Genomic DNA, 19757 nt, shown 5'->3' with positions numbered 1-19757 from the left:
ATTCCATGTTCCTGCTCTGTTCACACCCGAGTTAGCATTGGACAGCACTACTGTCTAGGTGTTATAGAGGCTTATTACACTGTGTCTGCCATGAATAGAGAGGCCATTGTGGCCTGGAAAGAGCCAGTCCATTTGAGTGGCATGCTTTATTTGCTGACTGGAGCATAGGGTGAACTGAAAGAGAAGAGAGATTGAATTTACACACAGCGCGGGTGTCAATGTTTATTTCCACATTCTATTCCTGCTTTCTAATATGATCTGTACATCTGTTAATCCAGTAGCAGAACAGCTGCCGTAAAAGTACCATTCTGAGCAGTGACAACAGAACTAGCATAGTATTCTCCTTTTCACTTTTGTTTACCCTCATTGATTTTGGCCTCCTTAAAAGGATTTCCTTTGTAAACATGGCCATCAAGAGAATATCCTGATAGACTAGTAAAAAGGCCAAAGTTCAAAGAACAGTCTTGATTAAATTGAACAAAAACAGGCAGGCATAGAATAACAGTAGAATACAAATGCAGTTTCACGACATGCAGTGCTAATCCAGACTGTCACGCTAGGCAGAGCTTTACAGTGCTGTTCAAAAGCACAAACAGAACCTGGGAAACTGTCAATACCATTTCCTTTGTAAGTATTTTAATGTCGAACAGCGTACTCCACATTTTCCATCGCATTATTCCACTGTGTGAGGATGATGACACTGCTGCCAGTTCAAATCAGTCAGAAAACACAGTATTCATTATTGAAAAGGTGTCCATACGTTCAGTACATGGCAGAAATGATACAGATTTTGTAGCAAAGATAATGACCGTGTGTGACAACACTGTCTGCAGCATGGCTCTGCTCTGTGTATCTTAAATTAGGATAGTGATATGACCCTGCTGAAAATAAGTTAATGGACCAGGGCGCTAAATCTATGGCCAAAGAGGCCTCGCTGAGTTGCATTGCCTGAGTTGCACAATTCTATACATTTGAGTCCATTTGTTTTTTCCTGCACTCTGCATAGTTTTAAGAGTCAAATTTCCCTTGGAATAAACAGCACTGTTGCATAGAGGTTTGAACCGCTCCTAGACTCTTAAGGACAATTAGAATATAATAGCTTTTCCCTGTTGAGCGGGATACTATTCTGTTGTGGGCTTTAGCCTGGTAGTGGCTCAAACTGAGAACCCGTCTTAGTTCCTGTCTTGAGGAATACTCCAGAAAACTAATCATGTAATGTTGTCAATGTGTCTGCAGAGCTCAGTTGTGAAACAGTGTATCAGAGGTAACCTTTTGAGGAAAGAAATTGAGAACAAATGACCAAAGAGAAGGAAAAAACAAATACATACAGTACAAAACCAAACATGGCAAAATGTGTAATTGCAGCTATTATATACACCAACAAACAAAATATATATATATATATTCACATCATGTTGCATAAATATCAATTGGAATGAGGTCAATGAAACAGATAAGACCAGAGATCTCTCCCAACTGGGCGAGGGTCAACAGATTTAATAATGAGTCTAGAACATGCTCATTGGAGAGTTGAACTCTGCAAAGTGAGATCACTTGAAAAATGCAGAGATTCGTTATTTAAAATATAGCATTTACCCTGACACATGAGCATTTTTAAATACCTTGGCTGGGTGAGGAAGGAAATATGACAATTTGGGGCATTTAGAAAAATGCTAATAAAATAGCATTCTCAGTTCAAATGTTATGTCCTAGAGGTAACTAACATATACAGAACAATAACAGCAGCAAAGATTGTGGTTTGATGAGCCAAAAATATCAATGCAACAGAAGATGCATAAAGTAAAAATGAAATTATTACCAACTACTTGGCAAAGGTTATGGAGTGTTGAGAAGGTACGAGGAAAAAACAGATTGAGGAAGGTCAATGTGACTAATAAAAGGCAAAGAGACCTACAGTAGTGGCAGTATACAGTTGAAGTCGGAAGTTTACATACATCTTAGCCAAATACATTTACACTCAGTTTCACAATTCCTGACATTTAATCCTAGTAAAAATTCCCTGTCGTAGGTCAGTTAGGATCACCACTTTATTTTAAGAATGTGAAATGTCAGGAAATAGTAGAATGACTTATGAAAGAAATCAAATCTGAAATCACATTCCCAGTGGGTCAGAAGTTTACATACTAATTGAGTGTATTTGGTAGCATTGCCTTTAAATTGTTTAACTTGTGTCAAACGTTTTGGGTAGCCTTCCATAAGCTTCCCACAATAAGTTGGGTGAATTTTGGCCCATTCCTCCTGACAGAGCTGGTGTAACTGAGTCAGGTTTGTAGGCCTCCTTGCTCGCACACACTTTTTCAGTTCTGCCTGCAAATTTTCTGTAGGATTGAGGTCAGGGCTTTGTGATGGCCACTCTAATACCTTGACATTGTTGTCCTTAAGCCATTTTGCCACAACTTAGAAGTATGCTTGGGGTCACTGTCCAGTTGGAAGACCCATTTGCGACCAAGCTTTAACTTCTTGACTGATGTCTTGAGATGTTGCTTCAATATACACAATTTTCCTTCCTCATGATGCCATCTATTTTGTGAAGTGCACCAGTCCCTCCTACAGCAAAGCACCCTCACAACATGATGATGCCACCCCCGTGCTTCATGGTTGGGATGATGTTCTTCAGCTTGCAAGCCTCCCCCTTTTTCGATGGTCATTATGGCCAAACAGTTCTATTTTTGCTTCATCAGACAAGAAGACATTTCTCCAAAAAGTACGATCTTTGTCCCCATGTGCAGTTGCAAACTGTAGTCTGGCTTTTTTGATTGGCAGTTTAGGGGCAGTGGCTTCTTTCTTGCTGAGCGGCCTTTCAGGTTATGTCGATATAGGACTCGTTTTACTGTGGATATAGATACTTTTGTACCCGTTTCCTCCAGCATCTTCACAAGGTCCTTTGCTGTTGTTCTGGGATTGATTTGCCCATTTCGCACCAAAGTACATTCATCTCTAGGAGACAAAGTGTCTCCTTCCTGAGCGGTATGACGGCTGCGTGGTCCCAAGGTGTTTAAACTTGCTTACTATTGTTTGTACAGATGAACGTGGTACCTTCAGGCGTTTGGAAATTGCTCCAAAGGATGACCGAAACTTTTTTTTCTGAAGTCTTGGCTGATTTCTTTTGATTTTCCCATGATATCAAGCAAAGAGGCACTGAGTTTGAAGGTAGGCCTTGAAATACATCCACAGGTACACCTCCAATTGACTCAAATGATGTCAATTAGCCTATCAGAAGCTTTTAAAGCCATGGCCTCATTTTCTGGAATATTCAAAGCTGTTTAAAGGCACAGTCAACTTAGTGTATGTAAACTTCTGACCCACTGGAATTGTGATACAGTGAATTATAAGTGAAGTAATCTTTCTGTAAACAATTGTTGGAAAAATTGCTTGTGTCGTGCACAAAGTAGATGTCCTAACCGACTTGCCAAAACTAGGTTTGACTCCAACCTAAGTCTATGTAAACTTCCCGACTTCAACTGTATATTGAGTTGAAGAGGACATGCTGGAATGAAGGAGAATGTTGCTCAAAACAGGGCTCATTAAATAGTACAGAATACTCTGAGCATAGCGGATAGAATTGTGATGTATAGAACAGGCACTGTTCCTGTTTTATACAGTACATTTCTGACTGTCTTTCTGAATGTTCTGTCCTGTTAAATATTCCCCCAGGAAGCACATCCTAAAGATATAAACAAACCCTCAAACTAAGGAAACAACCCGCATTCTCTTCTGTAGTGTACGTGTAAAGAAGCTTGGAGTCAGAACGTAGACCAGAGGGCTCGGCCTCGGCCCCTTACTGAGGTAGTTGATTGGGTGGATATGAGCTAGCCAGAGCAGAGACCCACGTTGGCAGCGTGAGACAGAGAGAGGTGTAGCTACCGGTAAACTCCAGCGACTGGGCTAGCAGAAGGGACAAGAGGCGAGGGAGAGAGCTATGGGCTACGTGACTCATTCCCACCACTGAAGGTCCATGTGCAAAAGATGGAAGGGTGTAACTGCTTCTGTCACAATGGGCTGCTAAGTCAAAGTCTGCTTGCCCCCAGAACAGAAAATCTCTTGACAACATGCTTTATCAATATCATTAAGTGAAACATTCTTGACCCTGCTCTTCTTTCCTGCTAGTCTGTAATAAATTAATGTTATTTGTTGACACAGGAGTTTGGGTATCAAGTCGTTGGACACAGAAGCTGCTGGAATTTCAACCAGCATGGAATAGTTCTATCTGTGACCATGGCAACCCATAGGCGTAGTGGAGTAAGTCATTGTAACTGTTAGTGGTCCAGTGTGCTGCCCCCAGTGACCTGGTCCTGCTAGGGCAGCTTCATGAAGAGGCTGTTGTCCAGGGAGGGGACAGGCATGGGGCAGGGGAACTGGAACAGGCTCATGTCTGCCGTCAGGGCAGCCATAGCAGCTGGGTCATGCTCTATCTGACCTCTCAGGGATGGGTCAATCTTCTCCAGCCGCCGTTTCAGTCTCTTGGCCTCTCTCTCACGGATCAGCCTAGCCTGCCTCTTATCTGGTGTCTCATTGGCCCTCTTCATCCGCATGGCCTCCCTGTCGCGCAGAAGCCTCCGTGTCCGTTGCTCCTCTGTCTCCTGTAGCCTCTGCATCCGCTTGGCTTCGCGGTCCCGCAGCCTCCGCAGCTCCCGCTCCTCGGGCGACTCGTGCTCCCGCTTGGTCTTCTTGGCGGAACGCTCACGCTCTAGACGGTGCATGCGTGCCTCCACCGGCTCGTTCTTCCTGCGCATGGCCCACTTCCTCATGGGAGACTGGGCGTCCACCAGCTGCTGGTAGGCCACACAGCTGTTGCACACCAGCAGCACTCCGGCCGGGTGCACAGGCATGGGGCTCAGGATGTCTGGCAGCATGGGTAGGCCGGGTGAGGGGCTGAGGGTGTCAGGGAAGGAGGGGGGCGAAGAGAGGAGGCTGTGGTGCAGCGAGGGGAGTGGGTGGCCTGGGAGGTGTCCGGGACCTTGGCCATGGTTGTGTCCCTGGTTGTGTCCGGGGTTGTATCCCGGGCCGTGGTTCTGTCCCGGGATGTGGCCTGTGCCACGGCCAGGGTTGTGTCCTGGGCCTTGGTTTGGGCCGTGTCCTTGGTTGTGGCCGTGTATCAGGCCATGACCGGGGTTGTCCATGGGGCTGCCGGAGAGAGACCGGGACATGGAACAGTTCTCATCTCCACTGCTGCATTCCATACTGCTGCCTGTGTTCAGGACCTCTCTGAGCTTCTCCCTGTGTAGGGGGGCAGAGACGTGAGGAGTTACAGGACACAGCTGTTACAGGCTAGCGCAGACAGACAGCCTAACTCTCTAAACTCTGTAGATAACCCATGTCATTGTGTGTGTGAAAGGCTGAAGCACTAAACTAGGGTATAGGGCTGAAATGAGGTAGTAGTGGTGGAGGCACAGACCTGTTGAAGTTGTTGGTGTCGGTGAAGCGTGTCCCACACACAGCACAGTTGGAGAGGCGGTCCTCAGAGTGGATGAGAAGGTGGCGCCCCAGGGAGCCTGGCGAGCTGAGCGCGCGCCCACACACTGGGCACACATAGTTCTTACTGCTGCCCATCAATGATGTGTGCTGCTCCACAGAGAGACAGGGGGACAGAGAAAGAGGGAGCAAAAGGGAGAGATGGACATTTATAGTCATTTAATTAGGTAGACCACAATCGTTTTGTCAGTGTGTTTTAGAAGAGACATAAAAAAGTGAGGGCAAACCCCAACAGTGCATATCTAAACATACACATATCTACAATTGTGGCATAAACATGTGGTTAACACTACACCATCATGTGAGAAAGTACACAAATGGAAGGAGGAGGAAGTGGTTGCTGGTAAACGTTTCATTCTGTCTCAGTTACAAAACACTGGCATAACTTCAAACTGGATGAAACATCCAAACCTTAGGTTTGACACATAACCCAGAGATGATCACATGACTGGATCATAATTATCCTTCCCTCTTTAGTGTAGTGATGACAGTAGGAGGTTTAAAGGTGATTATCTACCCCTAGCCCATTATCCCCCTGATCCAACCGCTGAGGCTAAGGAGGCTTTGGCCCTGTCTGAATACTTGGTGCCATGGTGGGCTGTCTGGTACTGTACTGTCCTCACCTGGTAGACGTGTGTGATGAGCTGCTCGGGGCTGCTGAACTCCAGGGTGCACAGAGGACACACACAGCTGTTCATCAGGTCGGCCCCCTCCTCGCTCTCCTGAGAAACACAGAGGCATCAGTACTACTGTACACTCAGATACTGTGGATGCTATGTGGAGCTACCATACAGATCTGTTTCATCAGTAACATGTATGCTAATGCTAATTGTGTAATGATACAGTAGGTTATGTAATGGTGGTTCTGCCTACACTGAGAATGTAGGGCAAATATTAGAAGAGGATTTCATGTGTACATCTAAAGGGTGGATATGCTCATCCTCTCTACAGTACCTCTATGGCTGGTCCAGGGAGCAGGAATCCTGAATGGTAGGTCATAAGGTTGTGTGTGTGTTGAGGGTGAGAGAGAGAATTACCCTCAGGCCCCCAGTGACTCATTGACTGTCACTATGACACACTGTATGACTCTGCCATGGGTGTGAATCACACCACACAACCTGAGATGCTTTCGGTTTCTGGGGTCCGAAAGTGTGAGGATATTCTGTGAATCGCCAGTTTACAATTGACTAACGCAATTTATTCAGACGTATTCTTGTGCTGCATCTCTCTTTTTGTACGATTATCGAATAACATAATTCTGGAAAATGGACAGAGCGGGGTGGGGCAATAACCTTTCCACATAAGTCTAGAGGGCCAGATGACCCTGAGATCTGTAGAACACTATCAAATCAGGAAGGAAATGCATGTGTGAATCAGCAACCATGCAGGCCTGCACTCAGTGACCACACAGTGCTAGGAGGAGAGAACACCCCTCCATGGGTAACCCTGACAGTGACACTCACTTCTTTAACTCCCCTGTGGTGTGTTCTCTTGGTGGAGGTCATGTGGTCGTCAGCTGAGGTGTTGGAGGATGAGTCGTGGTTGTCCAGGTCGCTATCACTGTCTTCTATGGGGGCAAACACAGTCCTATCAATATAGACAAACAGAGCTAGTCATTCTCTCACGACACTCCCTACAGAGAGTATGTCACATTAGGGTCAGGTAAATGCCCTAAATGCCTACCTGAAATGCTGTCCTGTTGGGAATTGTTGCTGTGGCATTCGCTGTCCTCAATGAAATCGTCCCTGCCATCCATGTTAATAGTGTGAAGGGGGCCTGCAAAGCCGGTGCTGTGGAAGGGCCCTGTGAACAGAGGAGTCACAGGGAGATGATAGGACCATCAGAGGGAGGGGTGAACTAGGCATATCCACCTGATTTTCAAACACTTAAAACACGGAAGCCAAATGCAGAAACTATGGATACAACTTCCTTTCGCTGATAAATCCTGGAAAATACACCATATCACTGGCCTGCTAATGTGCCTGGACCTTGTAGGCTAACAGCTGAGAAGACCCCAGAACGGATCCAAATGGTTGCCCAATCAGGCAGGCTACATGCAGCCATTTCTAAATGAACATTTAAAAACGCTAGGCTTTTGAACGTTATTCAAATGAAAATAGGCTATTCACTGTAGTTTACACCCTAGACTAGAGTTTTGTACTCAATTGAAAACAATAACATTCTTCATTACATTGTGTTGTAGCCTAGGTAGGATACATTTCTGGTACCAGGGGACTGGGAGGGAGAGCACTCAGCACAGCCTCAGGAGCACATAGTGTAGGGTACCTATGATTTCCTGATCGAATAAACTTGTTTTTCCTTTCGTAAATTGACTGGATATATTCACTGCAGTATTAAGCCTAACATTGAGCTTATGAATTATGAGCTAATATGCATATGTTTCTAATTTAGGAGATCTACATCCCAAGCCTGTCCCAGAAAAAGCCAGACTACAAAAGCTTGCTGGACACTTATTTTCTTTAACCTACTAAATTAGCCTATTAGAGGAGATATACCCGCTGAATGTAAAATAGGCTACAGCATTAAGAACGGGCATGGAGTTAGAGAGGAGAAGCCCATATTTTCCTATAGTAGGCCTATTTTAACACTGGGCTACATCCTGACAAAACATGAGTGGCCTGTATATGTACCTTTCTGGACCTTCTAAACTGTTGAGTAGTCCCAAACTGATCCAAATGGTAGCAAAAATCAGGCCTAAGCTGTAGTAATATGCAGGTTTTTTTTTTTTTTTTTTTTTTTTTTTTTTACAAAATAGGACGTTTGAGAGATTATTCAAATTAGCCTACATAACATGGACAATAATTATGTACTCAATTGATAACAGTAAAACTTTTCTTGCACTTTGACTGGTAAATATTGAGCTTCTTACTTCAGCTACACATTACTAGCCTCTCTCTTCCAGCTGTTCTCATTCACAATAGGCTATAGCAGGGGTAGACAACACTGGTCCTGGAGTGCAGCAGGCACTTCATGTTTATTATTTAATCCACCTGGAGGATCAGGTGTGTTGAATTTAGGCAATCATTAAACTGATCAATTAGCTCAGTTGGTCAGGTGTGGTGCCTAGTTTGAACAAAATCCTGTAGTACCTGCTGATTGTTGAGGAGAGAAAGTGCATTGGTGTGATCACTTTTGGACGGTTATTATGATAACACTGTTGCACTGATGCATTGCAAATAGTTGCACAGGACAGAGAGATGAGCACAGTGAAAAATAAGACCCAAAGAAATTGACAACCATTAGAAAAATGGAAATCACTTGCAAACCACTTGAGCAATGAGGCAATGACATGCTGTAATAGATGTGCAGGCAATATGGTGTTTGTTATTGAATATATACATTTAAATACAGGAGGAGTTACTATATTGCTTTACATTAGGCCTACATTGACGTATTAGTTGCAGTTGTCACTATGACAATGAACAGACCCTGAAAGTACCGAATGGTCTGAACCAGTATCTGTGTGTTAGAGAACGCATGGTGACCTTATTAATAGGCAGCGTGCAGTAGGATGCGTTGATCGGTTTATTGACACGTGTAGGACTTCAGAACAATAAACGTTCCTCTAATATGGATGCTCACCAACGTGTTAATAGTTATGTAGCCTATAGTTTATCATTATAGTTATTGGCTTGGTGCCTGGCCCTTAACTCTGACAACACAACTAACGTTATTATAACAACAGAACTAGCCTAGTAGGTCTAGCGAACACAGAACTTGAATGAAATAAATGTAAAATTACACTTATATACTCGTTTACTTGACTTTTAAACTGTATACTATAAAATGACTCCAAATAATTGACTCTGGCTAATTTGCCACCGGCGAACTGCAGTAGAGAAGTAAAGCGAAAGTCGAATCCATCACTTCCGTTGATTGGCTGTGCCCATAACAACGTTTCAAAATAAGGGTGGATACGATGGGAAAGTGTGACCACTAAATGTCGACTTTTTATTTTATTTTTATGTTCTTGAAACGCAACAGACACAGATGCAAACAGGACGCAAATGAACATCTTAAAAGGCATCGGGTAGAAGTAAATTAATACACAAATAAGAATATAATTGTATATCTTAAATGACAAGAGTTTGGGAATTTGGTTATATAACCTTGAAGCCCATTCAAAAACCGGAAGATCGAGGAACCAAGGCAAAATGGGCGGTCACTTTCCCATCAGATTCTTGATTGAGGCAATCCTCAATGACATAGGAAAAAAAGATTTGTATTCATTTGATATAGTCAGGTGTGTATAATATATTGTATATAATATATTACAAGACAATGCAGGAAAATACAACCAGTAGACAAAGCCTTGAGGTAAAACGTGCTAGGCATAGGAATGACAGCCCTGGAACAGAAGATTGACAGGTCAGTAGTGCAAGGCGGAGCGTGATCATGAAGTCAGGGGAAGACATTTCTAGAGCACAGACCTGTAATATTCAACATGGAGGGCATAACAAAACACCAGAGAGCCTGGTGTGTAGTCTGTACTTCAGTTACCTGGTGTAGGTGCTGACTAGCCACAAAAATCCAAGCAATCTATCACACATAGCCTACTGAAGAAAGTGCTTCAGATTAGAATAGCAAGCCTATCCAGCATTAAAAGGAGCAGTAGCTACACACATAAACCCAGCATAGCTGCTATAATACACTAGTACAAGACGGTTATAGAAACACAACAGAAATACATGAAAGACCTGAACCTTTAAAACACAATCATTCACCTAGCCTATATGCAGTTGACAAGGATGCGTTCATATTCACTGACATGCCAATATAATGCTGCATCAACACATCGCAGAAGCGCACGTTGACACATGCACACATAACCAGACCCCCACTTTTCACAGAAGCAGAACTAACACACACACACACACGCTTATCCAGGCATGCTGCAGTCCCAGGGGGAAGCAGCCTGCACTCCTTTCCAGTAGCAGCCTGCAAGGCAGTGTTTCTCCCTCTCTCAGTACCACCCACACACTGCACAGCCTGGCTCACCCTCTGTCCTCCCTGTTCATACGCAGCTCTGACTGTTCTATATCCATACCAGCAGCTCTGAGGGGAAGGCCAATGCCTCATACCAGTGGAGCCCATGTGTGTCTGCTTAACCCCCTCACATGGTACTTAGCATTTTACAGCATCTCTGCTCATTGCATTCGTATCCCATTTCCCCTCCTATCTACACCCAAGCTTGACACGATTGGGATGGGAGCACAGGACCTCTCCAGTTATTAGTGACAGTACACTCATTCCTGAGGACCTCTCCTGTCATCAGTATCAAAACAGGATCAGAATACATTAATGGGAGATTTTGATCCTTTTTAGATATCTCAAAGGTAAAAATATATATTTAAACTGTAACAGTTTAGGTTCCATAGCCCTCCAGTTATCACCCTCTGCTTCTGAATGCAATGAATTCCCCCTCCCCTTCCTGTCCAGTCTTTCCATTCAGTGTGATGGAAGGAACATCTCTCATCCAGTTACCTGAGGCTGGCAGAGGTAATTACAGCCTCTGTTCTAATCCTGGAGCAACACACCACTGAGGAGCATGGTCTGTGTGTGAGAGGGTTGAGGATTAATCTTCAAGTATAATTTTTTTTTCAAACTCCCCTCTAATCTTCACAGGGCTGTCATACCTGCATTAAACTTTTTAGCGGAGTATGGTATGTGAAAATAGTTTGGGCACAATCCCCATAGTGATCCAGGCACTCATTAGCATTGGTAGAGTGGGTCTGATTGTTGAACTATGAACTGCTACAGACTGGCTCCACAGCACACAGCCAATGATTGATGTGTGAGAGCTACCCATCCCCCATTGCTAGGGTCTGTCTGTACATCTGTCTCTCTTCTCCCTCCCGCCCTCCCCATGTCTCTGCCACTCTGATGTTATCTCTGAGTCTGCGTGTCTGTAGGCAGGAGGTGACGCAGTGTCTGACTGAATCCAGACAAAGACAAACTCATCAGCCAACAGACACAGAGGGAGAGAGGAGGAGGAAGGGGGGACAAAACAAAACAGACAAAAGAGAGAATGCCAAAACTCTACTCAAACACTAAGCAATGGGGCTCCTGTTGAATTCAAGCTCCCCTCTTTTTTTAACCCACCCTCTGCTCCAACACACACAGTCACACAATACTGTCTGAGTCTCCAGGAAGTGCTGGGGCCCCTGCCTTCCATCTGTGTACAGGCACTATGGTGTTCAGGACCATGGGAATGGTGAAACACAGACATCAGCTAATCCCAGACTCTCAGATCATTTATCACGTTGCCTAATTGACAGCCTGGTATTTAATTAAGGCAAGGAGGACACTACCATCACCCCGTTTCTCCAGAATCCCTCCCTCTCTATGGAGCCCTTCTCCCCAGTGAAGTGTCTGAAATGATCCCAACTTTGCTCTCAGAGAAATCAACACAAAATGACCCATCTGTATGGCTTCCTCAAGTATGTGTGTTGTAAAGATGATACATTATAGATCCACAATGAAGACTATTCTGATACAACCGGACTATCAACGCATGCTATCAAAACAGACCTGTTTATCATCACCAACCCTTTCAGGGCTAATGAGACTTCTAACAGAACTGCTATGCTTTCCCGCTACCCCAGCCATGATTGGCTCAGACAGGCTATCTGATTAGTTTTCCCACGCTGGTAATGTCTGTGCTCTACATCGAGGGACATTTCACATCAGTTCACGACACACACACACACACATCACTTTTAAGGATTATAATAATGTTTACTTTGATGGTGGGTTAAGAAAATGGCCAATTGTCATTTTATAAGCTGTGGTATGTGTGTGAATTTGTCTTGCACCAACTGTATGTGGTTATAGGAAAGTGTGAAGGTCTGGTTCATTCGGAGGGTAATAAAAAAGACAGTTGTTATTTCATAACTATCAGTCAGAAGTAGTATGTGAAGCTTGTAGACATCACTGTAGAAGCCCCCCCAAAAACACCTTAGGATTGATAATGTGTGTTGTATTATACCGTGTTTGAACAACAGAGTTCTATGGACCAATAAATCGAGAAACACAATGCCACCTTACTGTGTTACTGTTTCCCATGACAGATGATGTTATTAGCACATAGGGATTATTGAGGCCATTAGAGCAATACGCATTTCGATACGCCTACCTACCTACAGCACCCGATGTCACAGGAAGGCCAAAAAGATCATCAAGGAAAACAACCACCTGAGCCACTGCCTGTTCACCCCGCTATCATCCAGAAGGCGAGGTCAGTACAGGTGCATCAAAGCTGGGACCAATAGACTGAAAAACAGCTTCTATCTCAAGACCATCAGACTGTTAAACAGCCACCACTAACATAGAGGCTGCTGCCAACATACAGACTCAAATCTCTGGCCACTTTAATAAATGGACTTAATAAATGTATCACTAGTCACTTTAAATAACACAACTTGAACAATGTTATCCTACATTACTCATCTCATATGTATATACTTTATTCTATACCATCTACTGCATCTTGCCTGTGCCGCAAGGCCATCGCTCATCCATATATTTATATGTACATGTTCGTATGCATCCCTTTACATTTGTGCGTATAAGGTAGTTGTGAATTTGTTAGATTACTTGTTAGATATACTGTATTGTCGGAACTAGAAGCACAAGCATTTCGCTACACTCACATTAACATCGGCTAACAATGTGTATGTAACCAATAAAATGTTATTCTATTTTGAAAAGGACCCTAAAGGACCTCACTGTATCGTTGGGTTCGATCCCCTTGGGTGGACTTATGCGTCCTCAGGCATCCAGTAGCCTACACTATGAAGGATCAGCAGGCCAATACATCATGCTCTCAGTTTGGCCTTTTAACATGCATAGCAAAGGGACATCATTACCATCAGTAGAAATGTTTGTCAGGCAACTACACAACTACCAAATCTGTGGTACCTAGACTATACCAGCTCTGGAGTAGTCTCCCACTGGAATTGGAGGAATGGTGCTTGCAGATAGCCAGAGTAGCTAAAGTAGTCAGTGACACTGAAAAACACCCTCCCCTAAGCTGGTGACTATGACAACAACACTCATGGAACATAAACTTAAAAATAGAGAAATAAAACGTGTTTTAGTGGCCACAGGCATTGACAGTGCCAATAGTATGACCGACATTGCTATTCTCCACTGGCTGTACTGGTTCTGTATTTAAATCTAAGATGTCAATGTGGAGAGCTTATCCAGAGAAACAGAAAGTACACTCAAAGCAAAAGCATGTTGTACCTAGTTTAAACTGACATTTTACGAGGGACAACATCTTAAATGGATTCTGAGACCAATAAGGGTGAAATCTGTCCTACTCTCAAGACTAACATTATTTGCATTGGTAGGCTATATCATACTCTCAAAACAAGAGTTGAAAACAGGGACCAGCATGCCACAGCAGGTGTTCATGCAGTCTCTTCTTAAAACCCACCAACATAAGCTCCGGTAAACACATGGAAATAACTATCTGAATAGTTTCCCTCAGAGAAAACGACCTGCGCACGCAATTGTGAGGTTGTCATCTCCATACAATTATGAATATCATAGTATTAGTAGCCTAATAATGGATAATGATAATTTGTTTGGCTCAAAGATACAGACAGTCGTCAGTGTCACGCGCGTTGATTCAATGTATCATCAAAATTATTAAAATATTGCCGCTTGTATCAACGATGGTGATTGACACATTGTCTTGCAGTTCACAATTGCAACAGTGGCAAAAACAATCGTCTAGTTAGATGGATGGAAATGATCCTCCTCACTACTTTTCAACAAGTAAAAATGGCAGTTACAATATCTTAGATACCTACAATTAACTTTGAAGGGGTTGTTCTGTTTTCGCCTGGACATATTATCCCCCACTCCCGGTTGGAAAAAAATCGAATCTCCTCCTAGCCCAGACAGATTTGAAGATTCCCCTAAGCAATCCAGCTGTATTCCGTAAAGGGACTCCCTTCCGAGAGTACAACAATAACACTTAAATTATTGAAAATAAATACCAAATACCAGTTGATCAAAATGGTCTACCCAGGCAGAGATGAACACAGCTTACACCATTGGTGAGAGTCGGGGTCATTTAAATGAATACAAAACAAATAGCCTAAACAAAAAAAATAAAAGCACAAATGGCCTGGTTACAATCTGATTCACTTCAATTTAAAACACTCTCCAGTCGATCTAGATATATTTTTCAAATGATAGAAACTGCGATTAGGGTCCTATCCAACCAGGACTGGGATGTTATTTGCTCAGCAGCCCCGAGCAGCTACAATCCTGCGTTGCTGTAGCTTTGCCAATGCACTGCAACGATACATAGGCACAGCTTCTTCTTCTTCGGTTATAATGAAGTTCGCACATTTTGTTTGCGCATGCCGCCATCTACTGTGCGGTAGTGTGTGGTCGATCATATACATTTTTGTGATACAAAAAAAAGGGTTGGGGGGGAATAAATAAAAATGAACCACCAACTAACCCTACACCAATTTCCTTTTTTTTTTTTTATCACCACCCCATTCCACTACTTTGACCCTAACTGACCCTACACCAGGATCCCATGACCAAACCAGAATGTGAACAGGGGAAAACTTCCATCAAATAGTTTGACAGCTTGGGAGGACATGACCTACACTACTGGTACCAGCAGTGGGAAACCCATGATTTCTCTGGCCTTTGATGGAAGTTTTCCCCTGTTCACATTCTGGTTTGTGCATGGGATACTATATTTTCTGGAGAATATAGTGCCTCCAAGTATGGGAGTGTACTATTGCTTCTGCCAAACGGCACATGTAGTAGTGTGCTCGCTAGTCTGAAACCTGGTGACGCTGGTTCAAACACCCCTCCAGTTGTTCCTATTCAATCTATGTACAGTATATTTTCAGATGGCAGAAATAAATGTATACTTCATTTTTTTTTAAGAAGCTACGATGAAGCCCATGTCCTGATTGAACTTAGTGCGGAATTGTCAGTAAAGTACACTAGATGGAGCCCACACACCTCACAAAATAACAAATGTCATAACATTACATGTTGACGTCATCACTGTCCGCCACGAGGTGAGGTGTGCGAACCGCAGCACGACGTTGAAAGACAATATTACTCATCCGCACATTTCGGACACATCTAAATACAACAAAATAAGATACAACAAATAGCTACCTAGCTAGGTAGAACACCAGCCAAGCAAAACAATCAGACTGTTGCGTGCTATAATACCAATACTCGAAGCGTGCATTAATATTTCTAAACGTCTCACAAGTGCAGCTAGAAAGGCAGGCATATGCTAGCTAATGGGTTATTTAGCTAGCTACTACTACTAGCTATAGCATTATTGCAGTGGTAAAATAAACATGTTCGTATAACCAAAATGCTTACATACATACCAGCAACCCATGTTACTCACTCAAATATCACATAGCAGTGTCGAGGCTGGTGGATTTGCTAGCTAATTGAGAGTTCTGTAAATAATTTGCGCGTTCGCCTGTTTGAGGTCTTCATTCCTTTCTCATTCTACAAACGTTGAAGTTTTGTTTTTTTCGGTGTAACCCTCCGCCTGCGGTAGAAGTGCTGAGGCTAGGAGAGCCACCATTTTGAATGTCTGGTCTGTTCCTCCCTCCGTCGCAAATAGAGAAGATTCCAGCTATTTTCTGGTATCAATACGGCTAGTGAGTATAACTTTATACAACTATGTCAGTTAAACAGAGTTGTTTATTTTGATAATAGCTGAAAAATCAGCACGACTTTGTCTTAAACCGTGGTGACAATAATCCATGTTGGCGCTACATGATCGGAAGTGAGGCTGCGCTAACCAGCCAGTGTACCGGGGGGTTGTCTGTCAGAGAAGCGTTAGCCTGGTGTCGGCTAGCTGGTATGCTTACCTGATCTGTACTTGTGCGATCTTTAACCTTAAATCTGTTTTTATACTGAACTTTTACTTGCCTACACGCCTTCAATGTATGTCAACATTGCATTTGGTTATTTGCTGTGTAACTGAAACGAGATGTACCGGTAGGGCAAGGTAACTAACGTTATCTAGTTGTTAGTTAGCTAATCCTACTAGCTAGCTAACCTGCTAGCTAAGTCAGTGCGATGAAGGCCTCTTCGTGATTGCGTAGCTAGCTAGCTATCTAGCTATGCTCTGTATGTCCACTTGCTAAAAGGGTTTACTTATGTCTGAGAAATTAGAAAGCTGTAATTGTGCCATGCTCGCCCTGAAATGGCCTCTGCTCGGACGTTAGATTGCTAGCTTGTTAGTGCCAATGCTAACTAGTGGTAACGTGACAATGCATAATATATTTGACAGGTGTGGTTAAATGTTCGTAAACAATTGTGTTCAAGAGATGACTAGCAATTTAACTCTCTTTCCGCGGGCTTGTGATCTACCGTAGCAAGCTAACCACCCTACCCAGCTAACGCGTTACTAGCTAGCCAGCTACTCGGTATGCGGAATGTAGCTATATACCGACCATTGGTACGGACGTGTAAGGTACCTAGCTATCTACTTCAGCTAGCCAATTATGTTAGCTAAGTAGCTAGCTAACGTTAATTTAGCTAGAGCAATACCATGATGTGTTCAAGTTGAACTGTAACGTATACCCACGCTTCAAATAAGGTGTGTGTTATACTTAGCTTGGGTGTAAATGTTTCTACGTGGTTGCAATGAAGTCAAGGTTACTAACGTTACTTAAGCTAGCAACTATAGTATTGTTGCCACTTAACGTTAACTAGTTAACGTTAGCTACAATACTCACATACTGGTTGTGATTATTAGGCTAGTTATGTGCCATTACAGCCATTGGGTTGTTTTATTTGAGCTTGCTGTAAGTTCTTAAAATATTTGTATCCTTTTGAATTGTGATTTCCTAGTTCCATTTTGTCACCTCTTCTGTCAGTCGATTCTCCTGAAGTCAACATCAGTGTCATATACTCAAAGACTAGCTTTTTTTCATTGCATGTTCTTTGTATTTGCATTAAACCAGCTGAAAAGTGCCCATGTTTGTACCTGCATTTTCAGCCTATTCAATGAAAGCTTTCTGTCTACAGTACACATATTGGTAGGCCAATACTTGGCTAAACCATGTAGGTCCAATGTTTTGTATACATGTTCTGTCATACTACTTGCAGAATAGTTTTTTTGTTGGAATGGAGGTAGCACCCTGCTTTATCTCTATCTTTTCATTCAGACTCAATCATGGACACTCTTACTGACAGTTGTGGCTGCTTTGTGTGATGTATTGTTGTCTCCAGCTTCTTGCCCTTTTGTGTGCTGTTTGTGCCCAATTATGTTTGTACCATGTTTTGTGCTGTTATGTTGTGTTGTCACAGGTCTCTTTATGTAGTGTTGTGATGCGTGTTTTGTCCTTATATTATATATATTTTTAATCCAAGGCCCCTGTCCCCGCAGGATATCTTTTGGTGGGCCGTCATTGTAAATAAGAATTTGTTCTTAACTGACTATATCTCGGTGAGAGCTTGGCTGAGCAGTGACAGCAAAATGAGTGGCAAAGAGAACAATATGCTGAGATATTGTGTTGAAAGGAGCGGTCCCTCTACAATGGTGGCTTCAGAATTGTTTCTGTAGCTTAATGAACTTCATCTGCACAACTTTGGTTAAGGGGGAAGTAAATTGTGGCACATACTCCAGTTGCTGTATTATTGAATAGTGTCGGGGTTCTCAATTGGAAAGAGCCTCATTGATGGTGTGTGTTGTCTCTGGATTCTGGACATTGGAAATTGTCCCCAGTGGACTCTTCTGTGTGTTGAGGTTGTTTTCTCTTGCCACTGGTTGCTAGGCTCTGCAGGCTTGTGTATCTTCCAGAGTCTCAGGATAGGAATGGGCAATTCCATTCACACAGGAAATCTGCCACAGTTGGTGTCAGATATGATCCCTTCTGTGGCTATATGAGGGTGTTGATAACATTCAATATATCATTATTATGTCTTCCTTTATGCCCATTTTGTTCCCAAAGCAGTCTTAAATAACATCATCAAATGCATCAGTATGCATGTGGAGGACAATAGCCTAATTCAACTGGAACAGGAATAAGTTCAGGGGAGTTTGAGATCCTCCCCCTCTAATTGATTAGGATAATGCCTCACGTCAGTCATTCCATTTGACAGAAATGTTTTTGGCTTGTTGGCTGTTCAAGCTCCTGTGAAATATAGCAGGGCTAAAATCTGTAGCGTGGCCACACAGCCAAACAGTACTGTTTTTGTCCAGGGAGAGTAAGGCTGAGCAAAACTGATGTTGGTGAGTGTGTCTTTGGTGGTTGCTGCTCAACAGTTCAGCAAGTGCAAACTTTCTCCACCTATGGTCTTCCTAATCCACCTATTGTGCTCAACCCGTCCTCTGTCGAGACCAAACGCGTCTTTTGTGCCAGCTTTTAGGGACATAATAAAGAAAATACCATGTCTTACATGTTGTAATTAATAAAATAATGTGTGCTTATAAAAGTTATTGCAACATTGTAGTAGAACAGACATTTCATAAGTCTTTGTTAGTCTAGCAGAGACTGGATTTTCCATATTTGTTGTGTGCGCACACTTAGGCTGATTGGGGCCTTTGGTTACTTGTCACAGGAAATATAAGCCTTTGTTTTGCTCGAGTCATTAAGCCTAGGTGACAGGCCTGAATGTGTGTTATGATTCATGCATTAAAACAGATTGCTGGACTATAGGGTGTGAATTACTTGTTGCAGTTAATTGTACTTTCTTGTTCTATCTGGGAGTGACGGAGGTTGCTAATGCGTTGTGCCTAAGAAGAACACTTCTTAGCCATGACGGTTTACCATGGGTTCTCATCTATGCTGCCCAGTTTCCATTTGAATGTTAATGGAAGGGAGGGAGTCCGAGTCCACCTGCTCTTCTGGAATGTGCACTGACCTTCCGTTGCACTTTGATCACAGTGAATTCTTACATTATCAACATACTGGCTTGTGCAACTATGCTCCTTTCTCTGCACCTTCCTTGATCTATTTAACTTCCTCCAGACTTCATGGTAGGGCTGGGCGATATGGCCTAAAAATATATATATATATTTTTTTTAAACATATGGATATTCACAATGTGTACATTATATGACAAAGTATGTGGACACCAGCTCGTCAAACATCTCATTTCAAAATCATGGGCATTAATATGGAGTTGGTCCCCCTTTTGCTGCTGTAACATCCTCCACTCTTCTGGGAAGGCTTTCTACTAGATGTTGGAACATTGATGCGGGGACTTGCTTCCATTCA

General features: G+C 43.0%; 2 protein-coding genes across 7 annotated transcripts in view; one reads left to right on the top strand and one right to left on the bottom strand.

Annotated features, from left to right (window-relative positions):
* Positions 1 to 191: 191 nt before the first annotated feature.
* LOC115113646 (zinc finger protein 821-like) lies at positions 192 to 16028 on the bottom strand. Of its 4 annotated transcripts, none has more exons than XM_029641531.2 (6): positions 15903 to 16028; positions 7177 to 7296; positions 6957 to 7060; positions 6117 to 6215; positions 5417 to 5583; positions 192 to 5238 (listed from the first exon to the last, which is right to left on the bottom strand). In XM_029641531.2, exons 2-6 carry the CDS (start codon positions 7247 to 7249, stop codon positions 4317 to 4319), a joined length of 1365 nt encoding a protein of 454 aa, XP_029497391.2. In that variant the 5' UTR covers positions 7250 to 7296; positions 15903 to 16028; the 3' UTR covers positions 192 to 4316. The 4 variants fall into 4 exon arrangements, with proteins under 4 accessions (XP_029497391.2, XP_029497392.2, XP_029497390.2 ...); XM_029641532.2 differs by having other exon boundaries at positions 15923 to 16021; XM_029641530.2 differs by lacking the exon at positions 15903 to 16028 and adding an exon at positions 14334 to 15091 and having other exon boundaries at positions 6957 to 7057.
* A 56-nt stretch (positions 16029 to 16084) lies between these two features.
* The window catches only part of ap1g1 (adaptor related protein complex 1 subunit gamma 1), a 29832-nt gene continuing 26159 nt past the window's right edge, over positions 16085 to 19757 (top strand). Inside the window, exon 1 of one of the 3 annotated variants that reach the window (XM_065013084.1) lies at positions 16085 to 16184. The gene's annotated coding sequence lies outside the window, so the exon portion shown is untranslated. Of the gene's footprint in view, positions 16185 to 16235; positions 16388 to 19757 lie in introns of those variants that run through there. The other 2 variants (XM_065013082.1, XM_065013083.1) reach the window with 2 other exon arrangements.

Source organism: Oncorhynchus nerka, linkage group LG28, assembly GCF_034236695.1.
Source record: "Oncorhynchus nerka isolate Pitt River linkage group LG28, Oner_Uvic_2.0, whole genome shotgun sequence".
NCBI lineage: Eukaryota > Metazoa > Chordata > Actinopteri > Salmoniformes > Salmonidae > Oncorhynchus > Oncorhynchus nerka.
Note: the sequence above shows the minus strand (reverse complement) of the source record. Positions and strands in the feature narration are given on the sequence as shown.